Source organism: Vigna unguiculata, chromosome 7 (assembly GCF_004118075.2).
Source record: "Vigna unguiculata cultivar IT97K-499-35 chromosome 7, ASM411807v1, whole genome shotgun sequence".
Taxonomy (NCBI): Eukaryota; Viridiplantae; Streptophyta; class Magnoliopsida; order Fabales; family Fabaceae; genus Vigna; species Vigna unguiculata.
The window spans coordinates 13,238,279-13,254,700 of NC_040285.1; the positions used below are offsets into that span (position 1 = coordinate 13,238,279).

Below are 16,422 nucleotides of genomic sequence, written 5' to 3' on the forward strand. Positions count from 1 at the left end.
TAAAGGAGCCAAGCTTGGAAGCCTTCTTGTTGCGGCGTTGGTAGAAGCACTCCATGGTGGCGTTCCCGAGAGGATACATGGTGTTGACGATGAAAACCTTGAAAGAGAAGTGAATGTTGTTGTATTTGATTTCGGAGTCCTTGTTCTTGTTGACGAACCTAAGGATCAAGAGGATGGTGGTGTTTTCAAGAACAATGCATGTTTTTGGTCCCTCAAGTTTCAGTGAAATTTTGAATTAGTCCCTCTTCGAAACTTTATACCAATTTAGTCCTTCATCTTTAAAAATGCGTGAATTTAGTCCTTTTAACAAAATTTTGTTAAGTTTTTTTGACGTTTCAAGCGCATTTCATGATAATATTTGAATTGTTTATACCGTTTGTCACATTTTTGCTTCAATGTTAACTCAAATATTATCATAAAATGCGTTTAAAATATCAAATAAACTTAACAAAAATTGGTAAAAAGGACTAAATTCACACATTTCTAAATATGAAGGACTAAATTGGTGTAAAGTTTCGAAGAGGGACTAATTCCAAAATTCACTTAAACTTGAGGGACCAAAAACATATTTAACCCTAGTTAAAAGGAAGGTTGATACATAGCTTTTGAAAAGGGTCTTTCGGAATTAAAAAAATGATTTTGATATTTTGACTTTTGTTGACAAACTTTTCTTTTCAAGCTAATTGAGTGTCTTTCTCTTCTCTTTCCAAACCAATCTACTATAAATATAAGAACCCAAACTGGTATGGATATTACCCTTCTACCCATGTTTAATTTCTCGACAGTTGTCCATTACGTTGATTTTTTTGACATTTTACATATTTTCCGGATTTATCTTTTACGTCCAAATGCAGTGTCGCCTAATACTGCAGCTGATTTGAAATCTTTCATTTCAAGTCAGACTTTATTATTCGGTAGCTTCCATTACACTCTACTAATTTATTCATTTCATATTTTCATTTCATTGTTTCAGTGGCTTATCTCTCTCAAAGTCTATCATTGTTCTGTTTTTTTTTTCCTCAAAGTCTATCACTGCATATTTCAGTTCTGAAGTTACTGCTTGGGTTGCGTTTGGTTGATCAAGTGATGTGTTTGTTTTTTTTTCCGTTGGTTTATATATGGTTTGGTTCATGGTGAGTTCAGTTTTTTTTTTCTTTTTGGCTTCATCATGTTAAAGTTGTATTTTTTCTTCAACATTGTTTGATAATGTTTCTCAATGCTGGTTCGTCAAACTGTATGATTCAAATTTTTCGTTCACCTTTGTGTTTTCTCTACTTCATCAGGTGTTTTTTTTCTTTTATTTTTCGTTGCTCTAGGTTTTCGTTTGGTTTATTTTAAGTTGAACTTTAGTTTTTGTAATTTTTTTTTGTTTTTAAATCTGTCTTCTTTCTTCATATTGTTGATATTTGTTCAAGTTTACGTTGACTGTTTTTGTTTTGTGTTCTTCATGATGTAATTTTTTTGATTTTTTTTCCGTTGGCCGTTTTTGTCGTTTATTTTGTTGTAGTTCCAGTTTAGTTATCATTGTTTTGTTTTTTCTTGACCATTATTTTTTGATCTTCGTTAAAATTTTCGTTTTTATGACTACCCTATAGGTTTTTGTCGAAGTCTAGGTTTTCCTTTCCCTTTTACCTTTTTTTCTACTATGGATCTCCTTTGTGGGTGGTATTTTTGTTATTTGCTTTGGTGTATATGTTTTGTCTGATACTGGAAGGTATTTGTATTGATGATATGTTTTGTTGTTTTTGATATTGTCATTTTTCCTAGGTTTTAATGGCAAAGAAGTTGGATATGATTAAAGATATTGATGGCAGGAGGGAGACCCTGAAACTTGGTGTGAGAGTGCTTGATTTGTGGTATATTCATAACTGTGATTCCAATGTGCACCTTGAAATGATTTTGATTGATCAAAAGGTAATAATTATGTAATTTTTGTTTTATCCTTTAATGTCTTTGAGAATCTTGTATTTATCGGTTCTTGGATTGCCATATCATTTGTTAGGGGGACAAGATACATTGCATAGTTAAGAAGGACGAATTTGATATCTGGGATGGGAAGTTGAAGGAAGGCGATACATATATCATACACAATTTCAAAATTGTGAAAAATGATGGTCAGTATAGAGTGTGTGAACATTCTTTTAAATTGTTGTTTATCGGAGCCACTTCTGTCTGTCCCCAAGCTATTGCAAATGTACCCAAAAACGTTTACCAATTTCGAAGTATAAAAGAGGTAGTGGCTAGTAATTTGTTTCTGGATTTGTTGATTGGTATGTACAATTAGAATGATTTTATTTGATTTATTTAGGCAAGTATGATGTTGTAATTATTCCTGCTTTCAATTTGTAATCTTTATGATTTCAGATTTGATCGGTTGGGTAGATAACGTCAAAACTAAGACGCAGTCTAAAAATGTTGTTTTTAGTTTGATGGATCTGAGGTAATTTCGTCATAATGATTATTTTTACACCACATATTATTTATTTTAACAAAATTCTTCATATGCAGTGGTGGTGTAGTTTCTTGTACGTTATGGGATGAATATTGCAAGAAATTTTTAGAAAAGATATAATGAGAATCCGAATACAGACAAGTTGGTTATGATTCTTACTCAAGCCAAGGTTAAAGCAGATACAGGTAGTTGTGTTGTTATTTAATTTTTTGTCAAAAGATCTTAATTATGTTCCTGATCAATTTTGGTTTGAATAGGGGAATGGCCAGTGTCTGTGTCCAATACATGGAATCAGACCAAATTACTTATGGATGATGATATTCCTGAAATTATCCAATTCAAACAACAGTTAAATGAGTAATTATCATATCTTTGTTTCAAATTTTTGTAAAATATTTACATGATTATGTATGAGTCATATAATAATACAATTCTAAACAAATGTTTTATGATTACTTATATTTCAGAATTTCTGCTCATGAATTAACAATTATGAGTCAATCTGGTAGTCAACTGACTCAGTCCTCCCAATATAGTGATGCTGAAAGGTTTGTTTATAAATGTTTAGTGAAGAGCATTTCTGAAATTCCATTGATAAAAAAGGTATGTTTATAAACAAAGAAATTAATAAGGTTCGTAAGTTAACCTCTGTGGGACATAACTTCACCCGAAATGAAGACAAGAACCTGGACCACACTAAATCTTCCTCTGTAATGTAACTATTTCCTAACCCAGGGTATTCGATCTCAGTCCAGTATGTGTCAAAAATTCTGATTCGGAAATATCTATCACCACATAACAAAGTACAAATATAGTGCAAATCTTCCAGTTCATAGAATTCTTCAAAATGATATGGAATTCGAAAAATCCCCTTCTTAATCAAGTCGTCCTCAAACTCGAAGTTCAAAACATTTCCCATTGGATCTGTGAAATAGTTGGTTCCAATAACCAATTTCTTTCCCCATTCAACCATAAAACCTTCTTCAAAATCCCCAAATCCATGTAACCCCCGTACGTGCAAGAACATAGCCATATAGCACATGCATGTCACAAAAATTAACCAAACTATGCATCAATGATATTATCAGAACCATTAGAAAGACAACGAAAGTATTCATCAAAACAATGGAAGGCAACGAAAAACATATATAACAAATATTGATAACGCAGATCAACAGCAAAACTTAAAAATTACTTACGTCACCCGGAGTTAGCAAACAGATGAAGTTTTGGAACAAGTTCTTGAAGTTGTATTTGTAGGAAGACGGCATCTTCTTCCACGACAAAACCAGCCCACCACAGAACAAAAAAATTGTAACACTGAAGCTCAAACTGAAAACGAAAGCTATTGCTTTTACAAATATATCAAAAATATCTAAAAATATAAAAATGTACCTGAAAATATCTGACCATATATTAATTACTAACTAAAATATATATTAAAATATATCTGACGAAATATTAATTAGTGACTAAAATATATATTAAACTATTTGGAAAAAAAACCATGCATATGCATGCACAGGTCTAGTTGAGTGTTTAAACCAAACCAATTTAGTGTTGTCATGCCGACATTATTAATTTTTTGTCAAAAAGTCATTTTCGTAAAAAAAAATTTGAAGTGTTCTATATGATATTTCCAGTTTTGAAAATTTTTTTGGTGAATTTTTTTTTATATTTTGAAAATGATATTTTGAAATGTAAAAATATTCCTGAATGATTATTCTTAAAGATAGTTTTGGATTCGAAAATATTTTTCGGAATATTTTGTTTGATTTTTTTTTATTTCAGATCTAGCACTACAAGAAATTTGCTAATTTGCGAGGGAAATTTTTGCTCGCTAATTTGTCGCTAATTAGCGAAGGATTAGCGAGAAAGTAAAATTGTAGCTAAATTGTAGCTAATTAGTTAGGGATTATACGAAACATAGTATGATAGCTAAGTTGTAGCTAATTAGTTAGGGATTAAGCACAACACAATATATGGTAGCTAAGTTGTAGTTAATTAGTTAGAGATTAGACACAACCTATTATGGTAGCTAAATTATAGCTAATTAGTTAAGGATTAAACAGAACATAAATATTATAGCTAAGTTGTAGCTAATTAGTTAGGAATTATACACAATATAATATGGTAGCTAAGTTGTAGCTAATTAGTTAGGGATTATACAAATCATAATATGGTAGCTAAGTTGTAGCTATTTAGTTAGGGATTAAGCACAACACAATATATGGTAGCTAAGTTGTAGTTAATTAGTTAGGGATTAGACACAACCTAATATGGTAGCTAAATTATAGCTAATTAGTTAGGGATTAAACACAACATAAATATTGGAACTAAGTTGTAGCTAATTAGTTATGAATTATACACAATATAATAGGGTAGCTAAGTTGTAGCTAATTAGTTTGGAATTAAACACAACATAAATATTGTAGCTAAGTTGTAGCTAATTAGTTAGGAATTAAACACAACATAATATGGTAGCTAAGTTGTAGCTAATTAATTATGATTAATGATTTTGTTACTAAAGGAAAGAAATCCTAATATATCTCAGGATGAAATACTCATAGCTCGAGATAGAGATTTTAGTAGATGGTTGAAACAACAAGTAAGTAGTCTCTCCCATACTCTTTATAATGTACAATTTAATATTTATTAAGTATAATAATAATATAATTATGTGTTTTCACTTTTCCAATAATTCATAGGTTAGTACAGGTCATGTCCAAGATCAAAAGATTCAAGAGATTAGTTATGGCCCATTGAAGGTTGTGACTTCTTATAATGGTTTGATTGTTAATGGATATAGATTTCATACAAAGGATTATAGACATAATAAGTCCACCATGAATAGTGGGATATGTGTTCGAGGAAACATATATGGTGAAAATGATTTGGACTATTATGGTATTGTTGAGGAGATACTAGAATTATCATATGTTGGATTTGAAAACAAAGTGGTTATTCTACATTGTCACTGGTTTGACCCTATCAATGGTGTTAAAGTTGATAATGTCTATGGGTTGGTTGATATCAATCATAAATCAAAGCTTCAAACAAATGAGCCATTTGTATTAGCTGGACAAGCTCAACAAGTCTATTATACAAAATATCCTCAAAGTGGGACTAAAAATACTAGTGATTGGTGGGCAGCTTGCAAGGTTATAGCAAAATTGTTTATAGTTGAGACACTAAATAATGAAGAAGATTTTTCAAATGAGCACATTGCTATTGATTATTTTCAAGATGAAAAGTCCACGAGAATGAGTACTATTCTTATTGACAATGAGATCATACAACTATTTGACGCACATGCTCCAATGGAAGAAGTAAATATGGATGATATACAAAGTTCAATTGAAAATGTAAATCATGATGAGGTCAACAATGAACACAATGAGGATGATGGGTTCATGGATGAAGATGAGAAGTTAGATGATTTAGATGATTCAAATATGGAGTTAGATGAATCTGATGAAGAATGGTTATGATTGATTCTTTTCCATTTCATTACCTTAATATTCTTCCTAGTAATTTAGATTCTGGAACCTACTATATTTCTTTTATATTTTTCAAGCCTTGTAAGAAGATCGTGGAATTATACTCTTTCATTAGTCATTGTTAATTTTGACATTTATTTTGTTACGTTACACTTGACTTTGATTATGGATTGCTTTTATCCTCTCTTTTTTTCCATTCACAATTTTAACCCGAATTTGAAACATTTGTTAGTTACCTAAATTTAAAGCTTCATCTTGAGTAGTGAGAAAAGTGAAATAGATAAACTAAGACATGTTTGGGATAAACTAAGACATTTCGTACACCATTGGATTTTATCTCACTATCGACATCGTCTCGTGCTTCCTCCACCGCAACCAACTTGTTCACATCTCCATGGTCTTCCTCTCAACGTCGGGGAATCAAAGTATCTGGTTCTGATGTATGCGTCTTTTAACTTTGACTATTTTATTGGGCTTTTGGTCAAGTTTTTTATAGCTGCTTCTTCATTGTCTTTTGCGGTGCAGATTAGAGTGGGAAATATCATTTGAAAACAAGGTTCCTATGCTCTTGGGTTATTGAATTTTACTGTGGTTTCAATTCAACATGTATGCTTTCTAACAGATTCATTTTGCATTCTTATTGTGTTGGTCGTGCTTGCTTCCAGGGCGCATTTACGAGGTACATACTATTACTACTCAATCAATTTATTGCCAAATAGGATCCATTCAATCTTGTTATCCCACACTTTCTTTCGTGATGCAAACCTCATCAGGTTCTTAAAGTCGATCACTCTCATGAAGGAAAAGGAAAAGCCACAATCAAGGTTTGTCCTAAGATTTCCTTATTTTTTTGTCATACTGACCCTCCCTAAATGCACACTTGTTCCATAATTTTATAAGTGAGCATGCTTATCTTTATTTACTTTTGGACGAACTTTTACATAAGTTAAAATGCATAAGCTAATTTGTAGAAGCTCTTTCTAGCTTCTTTTAATTATTATTTTTGACTTGTACATGAGCTAATTTTTGCTTATGGAAAACTTAATTTCATTTTTTTTCTTCTTATTTTTCTCTCCTGGGAGGACATATGCTGAAACTTGTTCAAATAGATCCTTGGAATGGAATAGTGTACTATATTGAAAATGCATTAAATTAGGAAAAAAGTATTGGTGTAGTGAATGCCATCATGTAATTTGTCTTTTGAAGGAATTACTATTATATATATTTCTAAAGTAACTAATTGTAAGTCATTTGGCCATTGTGTCCAGGAAACCTGCTTTGCTCATTTTCTGCACTCTCTTTAAGATTTTTCTTGACACTCTAAATCAACTCCTTGGTGCACAAAATAGTATGCCTTAATTTTATACTGCATATCCTATTTGGTAGAGGAAATTTTTCATCAGTAATTTTGATAGAATGTCTGAGTGAAAATATGAAAACTTGACAAATTTGTAGGATAAAATGCCTGAGCGAAACTAAGATATGAAATAGATTATGACAGCAATTGGAACACACTTGAATCAATACATCAATGTAATTAACGACTTCAGAATCAGAAATCTAAACTAAAACAACAAACTGAAACCAGTAAACAAAGTTAGACAGCAAACTAAAATGAAACTAGTGAGTAGTGTATGTGACTGAAAAATAGACATTGTGAAGATTGATATGCAAAATTGAATTAAGATGCAATAAAATGGTTTGAATCATGAACACAACATGCAATTTATTCAAAAATCATACTAATTGAAAACTAAAACCGAGAATTGATACTAAGAACAAGTACAAAATTAGATTTCTAAAATGGGGAAAAGTAACTAAACTAATAAACCTAACTTTCTAAAATGGGGTAAAAACTGAAATATGCAATCAAAACTGAATTAAAGTCATGAACAAGATTCAAATGATGAAACTAAACTTAAACAATGCATAGAACTGTAAAATGAATTCAGAAATTGAAATCTAATATGCAGAAAATAAAATCTGAAAATAAAAGATCAACTATATTAACTACCATAACTATATTACCCACCATGATGAACAAATGAGAACTCTGAATTGAAATGTGAATTATGCAATGGAAACACAAATTAAATCATGAAAACAGATTAGGGACCAAGTTAACCGGTTCAGCATTTTACAAGTTGTTCTTCAATGATTACTTTTATGTGTATGAATGTGTATATAGACTTAAGAAGGCAAGTTGGTAATGAACTCATGGTGATTTTATTTAATCATTAAGTTGACAATAAAAATTTATTTTATATATTCAATAAGAAGTAGATAAGTTTTCAGGCTAGGTGGATCAATTTTTTAGCTATAAATAATGTCACAATTATATTTCCATGACAGGAACTGAAATGATTATTCGAGGAAGAGGTAGAGGTCAAGGTAGTCACACTCTAAGTCAACTTAGACCTATTCAATGTCATGTTGGTCCTTCAGAACTAGATCCTATTTTGCAATCACCAGGTATAATTGTTGAAAGCACTCTAAATTTTTGTATGTATTTAACAACATTTATCTTCATGAAAAACAAATGACAATTCATTTTGTTTAGATTAAGAGAAAAAAAGAAGAAAAAAGGCAATAAATTAGCTTTGCCAACAATTTATAGTTTCAATGTTTTTTTAGGTGCTACTTCAATTGATGGTAATCAATCACCACCTACCACCTCAGTGTTTGATGGTGGTCAATCAAATGTCAATTCAACATCTAATGACGTACCTACTCAAGATCCTTCAAGTGTATATTCTCATAATGAAGTTGATAGGAGACTTGTCATATCTGTACAATAAGTTAGCAGACCGTAAGTACATCTAATCAAATATTCAATTCAATGTTGCTAATTTTTGGTTTGTAAAATGATTATTTGAACATGCAGAAGAAGGTTTGTTCCTGATTCTGTGACTCGAGATATCATATCTGAAGTATTGATGAGAATGCCTAATCCAGCTGAGAAATGGAAAACTTATTCTGCTGATATGAAAGAAATATTATTCAATGATTTTAAGGCAAGTTACTATAATCTTTTATCTTTATATTACATTTACTTATCATTAATTTTGATAAATTTGTATTGGTGTAGAATAAGTACCGATTTGCATCAGATTATGATCGTAGCATGGCAAGAAAGGTTTGGAATTTAACATGCATGGATCGTTATTCTGACTCTTTAGCTAAGGTAAGAAAAAAGGCAAGAGAAAGAGCAAACTCAGATAATATAGAAGACTTAAAAGGTTTTGGGCCAAGATGAATAAGGACTGAGATGTGGGACGCTTTAATTGACATATGGATGACACAAGACTGGAAAAAGAAATTTATTGCTGGTAAAAACAATAGGGCTGTCAAGCCAGAGGCTATGGTGCACACTGGAGGGTCAATAAGCTTTGGACAACACTTGAAAAAGATGGTATTCATTTTCTAGTAATATCTATGACTTTATAATAATACTTATATATTTTATACATTTGGTGGATATCATTAATGCATCAATCATATATATATATATAAACATACTTATTATAAATTTTGATATACATTTGAATTTTGATAGTATTCATTATCTAGAATTACATATTATTTTATAGGAGGCAGAGCGTAATGGGTCTGTTTCTTATGGTGAACTATACAACAAAGTTCATAAAAAAAAAGACGGTCAATATGTTTCCAATAAAGCAAAAAATTTCAATGTAAGTATTATTACATGTGTAAGAATTTATTCACTTATTTAATCTTATATTACAAAATGATTGATTTACTATATAGGAATCATATGAAAGTGCTATGGTAGAAAAATATGCAGAAGATGTATAAAAGCATCCTAAAGTTGATTCTGAAGTATGGATGAAAATAGGAGGTGAAAATAAGAAAGGTAGAATTCACGGTATCGGTTGTAGCTTGGAACTTGCCATCATCAATGTGAATGGTTCATATTCATTAGTTGTAGGTCCTTCCACAAATCCAAATCATGCATCTCCAACTGAAGAAATCACTGCAATAGCTACACAAATGTCTCAAATGCAACAACAGATGCAGACACAGTTAGATTTACAAACTGAATCTCAAAAGCAACTACAGATAGAGTTACAAGCACAAATAGAGGCACATGCACAACAGGTGCAAGCTCAGTTGAAAGCACAAGCAGATATGCATGCACAATTTCAAGCACAATTCCAAGCACAAATACAAGCACAAATGCAAGCACAAATGCAAGCACAAGTAGACATGCAAAAACTTTTACAACAACAAATGCATACACAGATGCAAACACAGATGGAGTTTTTCAAGACACAAATATTTCCTGCTTTAAAGATATCATCACCACCGTCTGTCAAGAAACATGGCGAGAACAAAATATGAAGATGATGATGATGTTTTGTTTTGTTTTTAAACTTAATGATGTATGTTGACAATTGTAAAGACTACTTTTATTATGCTCATTACTTTTAGTATTTTGAATGTGATAACATTTGACATGTTTCATATAAAATGTTTGGCAAGATTTATTACTTTATTTTATATTTATGTTAAAATGCATTTCATAAGGTACAGGTAAAAAAGTATGGAATATTTTGGAATGATGCAATTTGCTATGATTTTGCTAGGGATTAGCTAGAGATAAATTATTCAATTCGCGAGGGATTAGCTACAAGTAGTTTGCTAGGGATTAGCTAAGGATTAGCTACAACTTTTTTGCTAGGGATTAGCTAAGGATTAGCTACAACTTTTTTGCTAGGAATTAGCTACAACCTATTTGTTAGGGATTAGCTACAACCTATTTGCTAGGGATTAGATAGGGATTAGCTACAACCGATTTGCTAGGGAGTAGCTACAACCACTTTCATTAGTTAGGGATTAGCTACAACTAGTTTGCTAGGGATTAGCTAAGGATTAGCTAGGGATTAGCGACAAAGTGGTTCTCTAGCTACTTAGCTACCTATATTTTAGCTACGCCATAATGTCTTCGCTAATTTCTCGCTAATCCTTCGCTAAATCGTTTTGCGAGGGATTTGCTTGGGATTATTCCCTCGCTAATACGCTAATACGTAACTTTCTTGTAGTGAAGTTTTTTGAAAGACATTTTACAGATTGGAAATTATTTTTTGAGACATTTAATGAAAAAATAAAAATAAAATTAAGAGGTGCAGAAAAATTTATTTTATTTTTAACTGGAGATAATTTTGGAAATACCACTTTTATGGAGGTACAGAAAGAAAAATAGGGAGATGCAGGAAGCAACACCCTTTTTTTTCGGCATGATGTGTCTGGACTCAAGACCCAATATTAATGACGATCAAGTCCTAAGATACTCCAATGTTTTTGGTGTTATCATGTTTTCCATTGATCCATTTGCGAATAAATTTGTATAGCAGTGTTTTACGTGCAAATAAATATTGAAATTTATTAAAACATAAATAAATATTAATTTTGAATATTTTCCACAACTAATATTTATATTTTTAATTTGAATGAAAGAAAGTGTAACAAACAATAAAATAAAATCTAATAAAAAAATAAAGGTCAATTCAATAATGACAATGAAATATTTTAATGTTTATTTCAACAGGAATTTAATTTTCATTAGTACATGAAAATAATGCTCATACATATAATATTTGTTTACTTTTGAAAACCTTGATTAAAGAAATGAGTCACATAAATTTGCTCTTGCTTTATTTTAAACCTCTAAAAGATAATTACAGAATTGTTTTACAATATAATCACTTTGTTGCTATTAAATTTTAACAAAGGAATCTCCGTTAACAACTTATACTCAGAATTAAAGAAGACTTATCTCCATGATTCGTAGTAATAAGAAGAATTACTTAGGAATTATATGTTGAGGTTAATATTTGTTATTCATGGATTGCATGAAAAACAAAGAACAGTGATAGTAATGGGCATAACTAACGTGCTAGGTGAGAGACAGCAAGAGTTTGCAATGGCATTAAAGTGTCATTTACTACACACTCAACTGTCCCACACTGCATGGTTGTCACTTTTTCCACTATAAAAAGGAGAATCCCAAGCAGTGTTTTATCACAAAGAAAGAACAAGACAGTGAGAAAAGCAAGTGTTGTTGTGTTGTGTTGTGTTGTGTTGAGACAAGAAAAGAAGAGAGACATGACTAAGTGGTGCATCTTGGTGCTTCTTGCTCTTGCAGTGGTTGCAAGTGCCAGAACCATTCCCAGCGACGCTGCTTTCGGGGACCAGAAGAACTTCCTCGGCTACGGTTTTTCAGGAGTCGGCAACAATGGGCTTCCCTTCGCAGGAATTGGCTCGGGCTTTGACGGTAGCATGGGTGGGCCTTCTGGGATCGGAGGATTTGGAGGATTCGGCGGGCCCGGTGGGTCTGGTGGGCTTGGCGGTCTCGGAGGCACTGCCGAAGGTGAAGGGCCCGGCATTCCTCTCCCTTGAGCCCACACTCCTTCTTCCTGTTTGTTACTTTCAGCTGCTATTATATATAGCCTATAACTGTCTTTCTTTTGTTTTATTTCCTGAACAAAATAATTGTTCTGTGAGGTGTGTGTAACCAGTGTGTGTTATGGTTCTTAGTTTTATGGGATGCTATTTTTACTTCGAATTAGAACATGTATGTTTTTTAACATCTACGTGTGTACGCCTTCTCTATAAACTTATTCCAACTTTCTCTCTTCTCTCTCAGACTCAACTTGTTAAAATGAGGTCAAAAAAAAATTATGAACACGCGTACATAATTTTGTTGTAAGCACTTAGACAAGTGTTAATATTATAGGTTAAAACTGTATTATTTTGCATGAACACAAAAGGTTCTAATATAATAAACAATACCATACAAAAGTTTTAAAAAATTTTGTCACATTAATTAACAAGTATGGTGTTAGTTAATACGTTAGGTAAAAGGGTTGAATGAAGATGGTATATAATATCAGAGGCACCATGCTACCCTTGAAAAATAGATAAGGAATGGCAACTGGCAAAGATGGTAGCAGTAGTGAGAATTGTTCCATTTGAATGAAAGAAAGGTGAAGTAAATAGTAACTAATTGATTAACCACTGTTACGTACTCTCTTTCATATTCCATATTTAGGTACTGTTGAATTTGGCTAGCTAGTTGTACCCTAAAACAACTCAAGGAATCTCGAGGCTTTTTCAAACAGACTAAACTGCACCTATTTCAATTACCAGAATCTGCATTCTAGCTTATTCAGCTAAAGCTGCGGATATTAACGCTAAATTATGTAAAGTGCCCATCAATTATATGCATTATAAACTTCAATTTCTCACAATTTTAAGTGCTTATCAAGTTACAACCACGATATGCATTAGCAAAATCTTCATATCGCGATTCAAATTCCTGATCGTGTGAAGTATTAGATCTATCCCTACAAATTCTTGGATATATATATTATAATAAGACATCACACTAAAAAAATAAACAGATTTATCAACTATTAAAATACATTAGTACGTAACTATCAAAATTTATCAAAATAAAATACTCGTGGATAAATTTTGTTGACATATAAAAAAATCAGTTAATAAATAATTATCAATGGTTTTAATAATTACCATGATTTAATTTTCTTTTTCTTTTTTCTTTTTTTTTCTTCTTTCTTCCTCTTCTTTTTTTCTCCTCCACCTCTCTTCTTCCTGTGTTGTTATCGTTGTCGTCTGTCTTTCTGACTACAACTGTCATTGTCACTTCCTTTTTTCTCCTCCTCCTAACTTTATTCTTTTCCTCTAACTTATCTCTTATTTATAATAAATATTTCATCAAATATGTTATGAAAATTGACACCATTTTATTAACGGATTTGCTACCGACGAATTTTATCATGATCAAAATTAAAAAAAAAACTTTAATATTCATTTTACAATAGAGTTACTAACAAAAACATCCGTGAATAATAAATATTTATAAATTATCAACAAATTTTAGTAACAAAAATATTTTGTTGATAAACATTATAAACTACCGATTATTGACAGATTTATTATTGAAAAGTATCTTTGTGGATAACAAAAATTCTATTTTAAACACAAACATGGAATTACATTATTTTCATGTATATTGAAAAGAGAGTACATCTACCTTTCTTTATGATAAATTGTCTTATGGTGTTTTAAAGATTCAAGAACAGATGGGTGACTCTTGCCTTCTTTTTATTATTTTTTTTAGAGATGGTTTTTAATGCTTTGAGATCCAAATAAATGAATTCAAGATAAGAGGTTCTTATACTCATTATTATTCTATGATATCTCTCTGTGAATTTAGGACATAGAAACATGTAATTCTTGTCAAGAACAAAATCTTTTATCTGTTATCGTAATTTATAGGGTTCAGGATTTAAATTACTATCTTCTCCTTTATTATTAATTTATTTATTGGTCCTTCTAATGAACAAGTTATGTAAAACTTTACATGTATCTCCTTTATGTATTTAAATATTAACAATCTAAATTGAAAACAGAAAAGTTCTGTTGTCCCTTTCCTCTTTTGTTAACTATCCCAGTGTAAAAGACACAAAAAAGTTAAGCTTGTCTTAAATAATAGAACCATATTACCATTTCTGTGTTTTAAGTTGGTAAGCAAACTCACCTGTTTCATTATAGCGCCATGAATGCTACTCATGCATCGCACTATGTTGCAACTAACTCTGTCATATTGTTATGAAATTATATATCATCCAAAAGATACATATTGCAAAGCTTTTTTTTTTTTTTAATGTTTACAAAATGATTTCGTCTCTCAATAAAGTCTTTTTACATTGTGAGAAACCAAAAACTTAAAAAAAAACTAAAAATCATATAAAAAGTTTGGATAAATTAGTTTATGAATAAATTAATTTTAACTATAGAAAAATTCATTTTGTTTATTTATTTGTCCTTATTTTTTTAGAAATTTTATGAATAACTTAATGTAATCGATCATATCTTAATTATTGATGGATATATCTCTGTTATTTTCAACTATAATTTTCCTTCGTTGATGCTTATATACTAGCAAAATCAAAATGGTCATGTCGAGTAATATGTTATTTATCACATATATGTTGGAGCAACCATTCTTCAGTACATATTAATTTATCATTTAATTATAGTAGTTTTTGGACCACCCTTCAGCAGTCTTATTTCTTCCGTATGTCCCCACAACATGTTCTAAACCTATAAATATATAACATGACCCATCATCATAATCTACGGAAATACTAAGAAAATAAATTAATAGGGATATTATTCAAATACTCATATTTAAAATCATGGCAGCTATCCTAAAATGTGATTTTTTTTTGTCATTTCATTATTGTTGTGTTTACCAATCCCTGTCTTTGTTTTGGAGACTGACTGGCAAATTGGTCTTTGTAGCACATAATCACCAACGGCAAAAAGTGTAGTTGAGAATGTTTCTCGACTCTCTTTTACATGGTTCCGTATTTGAAATCCAAAACAGTCTTCCCACATGAGTGCTCTTTTCTCCTTTCTTTATCTTTCTAAAACCCAAGGAGCACAATCCTTCATTTGTGTTTGTTTTCTGTTTGGCCTTGATCGATAATGTTTATTCTTATTATGTTGTATGATTTTGTTAGATGTTTTGTGTCTTTTTTTTGTTTTTTGTTGAACTTGGGTACTTCTCCTTTGATGGTGTAAAGTTTTATCATGGTTTTGATTCCCTTCAAAACTACTATGATGCCCTAATTAATGCCAAGAAGACCATCAACTATCAAGTTGGTGCGTACCATTAGTTTTTCCATTTTTGAAGTTTATGGATCCAGCAAGTTTTTTTTCTGATGAATCACTATGAAAGCCTAATTATTTTTTGAGGTTTATGAAAAATATTGAGGATTTGAGGTGCCGGAAGAGATAAGAGCATGAGAGCATGATTGAAGGCACGAAAGGAAGGAGCTTTTGGCTACAAAAAATTGTTTATTAAGTTGGCTTCTCTAAAACCCTTTTTTATTTTGTATTATTAGTTGGTGTTTATATTTTTGTTCTACAATTTTCTTAATAAAAAATAGAGACAATATTTCCTTAGTAAAAATGTACGTTTTTTTTAGCTCTATTTAATTATGGTTGTAATTTTTATTGTTCATTTTGGTTCGTATGTGTGTGAATTTATATCCGTGTAGAGCTTTGTGGATTCTACTTCTACATTTTGCTTGTGGTTTTTCTCTTTCTCTTTTTGTTATAGGACTTTGTTGAAAAAGGTCCAACACTAGCTATAACTTTTTTCCAAAAATGTGATTTTGTTTCATTTTTCTGTATGTGCTAATGCTTTTTGCAAGTGTTGTTTATGTTACATTGGTATTTGTTTGAAGTTTAAGGGTAAGTGTTTTGGGTTTTATAATATACACTAGTGCAAAATTTCCTTTTTACCTCGCCTTATATGCCTCGGTTGGCCAGGAACTGAAGCATATAATGGCGCGGTGGCATTTTTGTAATTCCAACCAAGTTTTATGCCTCAGTTCAGCTAACACCCGAAGCCAA

General features: G+C 31.1%; 1 protein-coding gene and 2 long non-coding RNA genes across 3 annotated transcripts; all 3 read left to right on the forward strand.

The window, feature by feature from the left end:
• The first annotated feature begins 8,331 nt into the window (after positions 1 to 8,331).
• On the forward strand, positions 8,332 to 9,208 carry LOC114192781. Its single transcript, XR_003606145.1, has 3 exons — positions 8,332 to 8,424; positions 8,587 to 8,761; positions 8,837 to 9,208. It is a non-coding gene; the product is annotated as an uncharacterized LOC114192781 (long non-coding RNA).
• Positions 9,209 to 9,273: 65 nt separating this feature from the next.
• LOC114190238 lies at positions 9,274 to 9,761 on the forward strand. The gene is made up of 3 exons (XR_003605783.1): positions 9,274 to 9,364; positions 9,543 to 9,644; positions 9,721 to 9,761. It is a non-coding gene; the product is annotated as an uncharacterized LOC114190238 (long non-coding RNA).
• A 2,224-nt stretch (positions 9,762 to 11,985) lies between these two features.
• On the forward strand, positions 11,986 to 12,611 carry LOC114190869 (co-chaperone protein p23-1-like). Its single transcript, XM_028079933.1, has one exon. It carries the CDS (start codon positions 12,079 to 12,081, stop codon positions 12,370 to 12,372), a length of 294 nt encoding a protein of 97 aa, XP_027935734.1. The 5' UTR covers positions 11,986 to 12,078; the 3' UTR covers positions 12,373 to 12,611.
• Positions 12,612 to 16,422: the final 3,811 nt, after the last annotated feature.

What these genes read in the sequence shown, in the direction of transcription:
- LOC114190869 (XM_028079933.1), top strand. Translation starts at nt 12,079, where the DNA reads ATGACTAAGTGGTGCATCTTGGTGCTTCTTGCTCTTGCAGTGGTTGCA.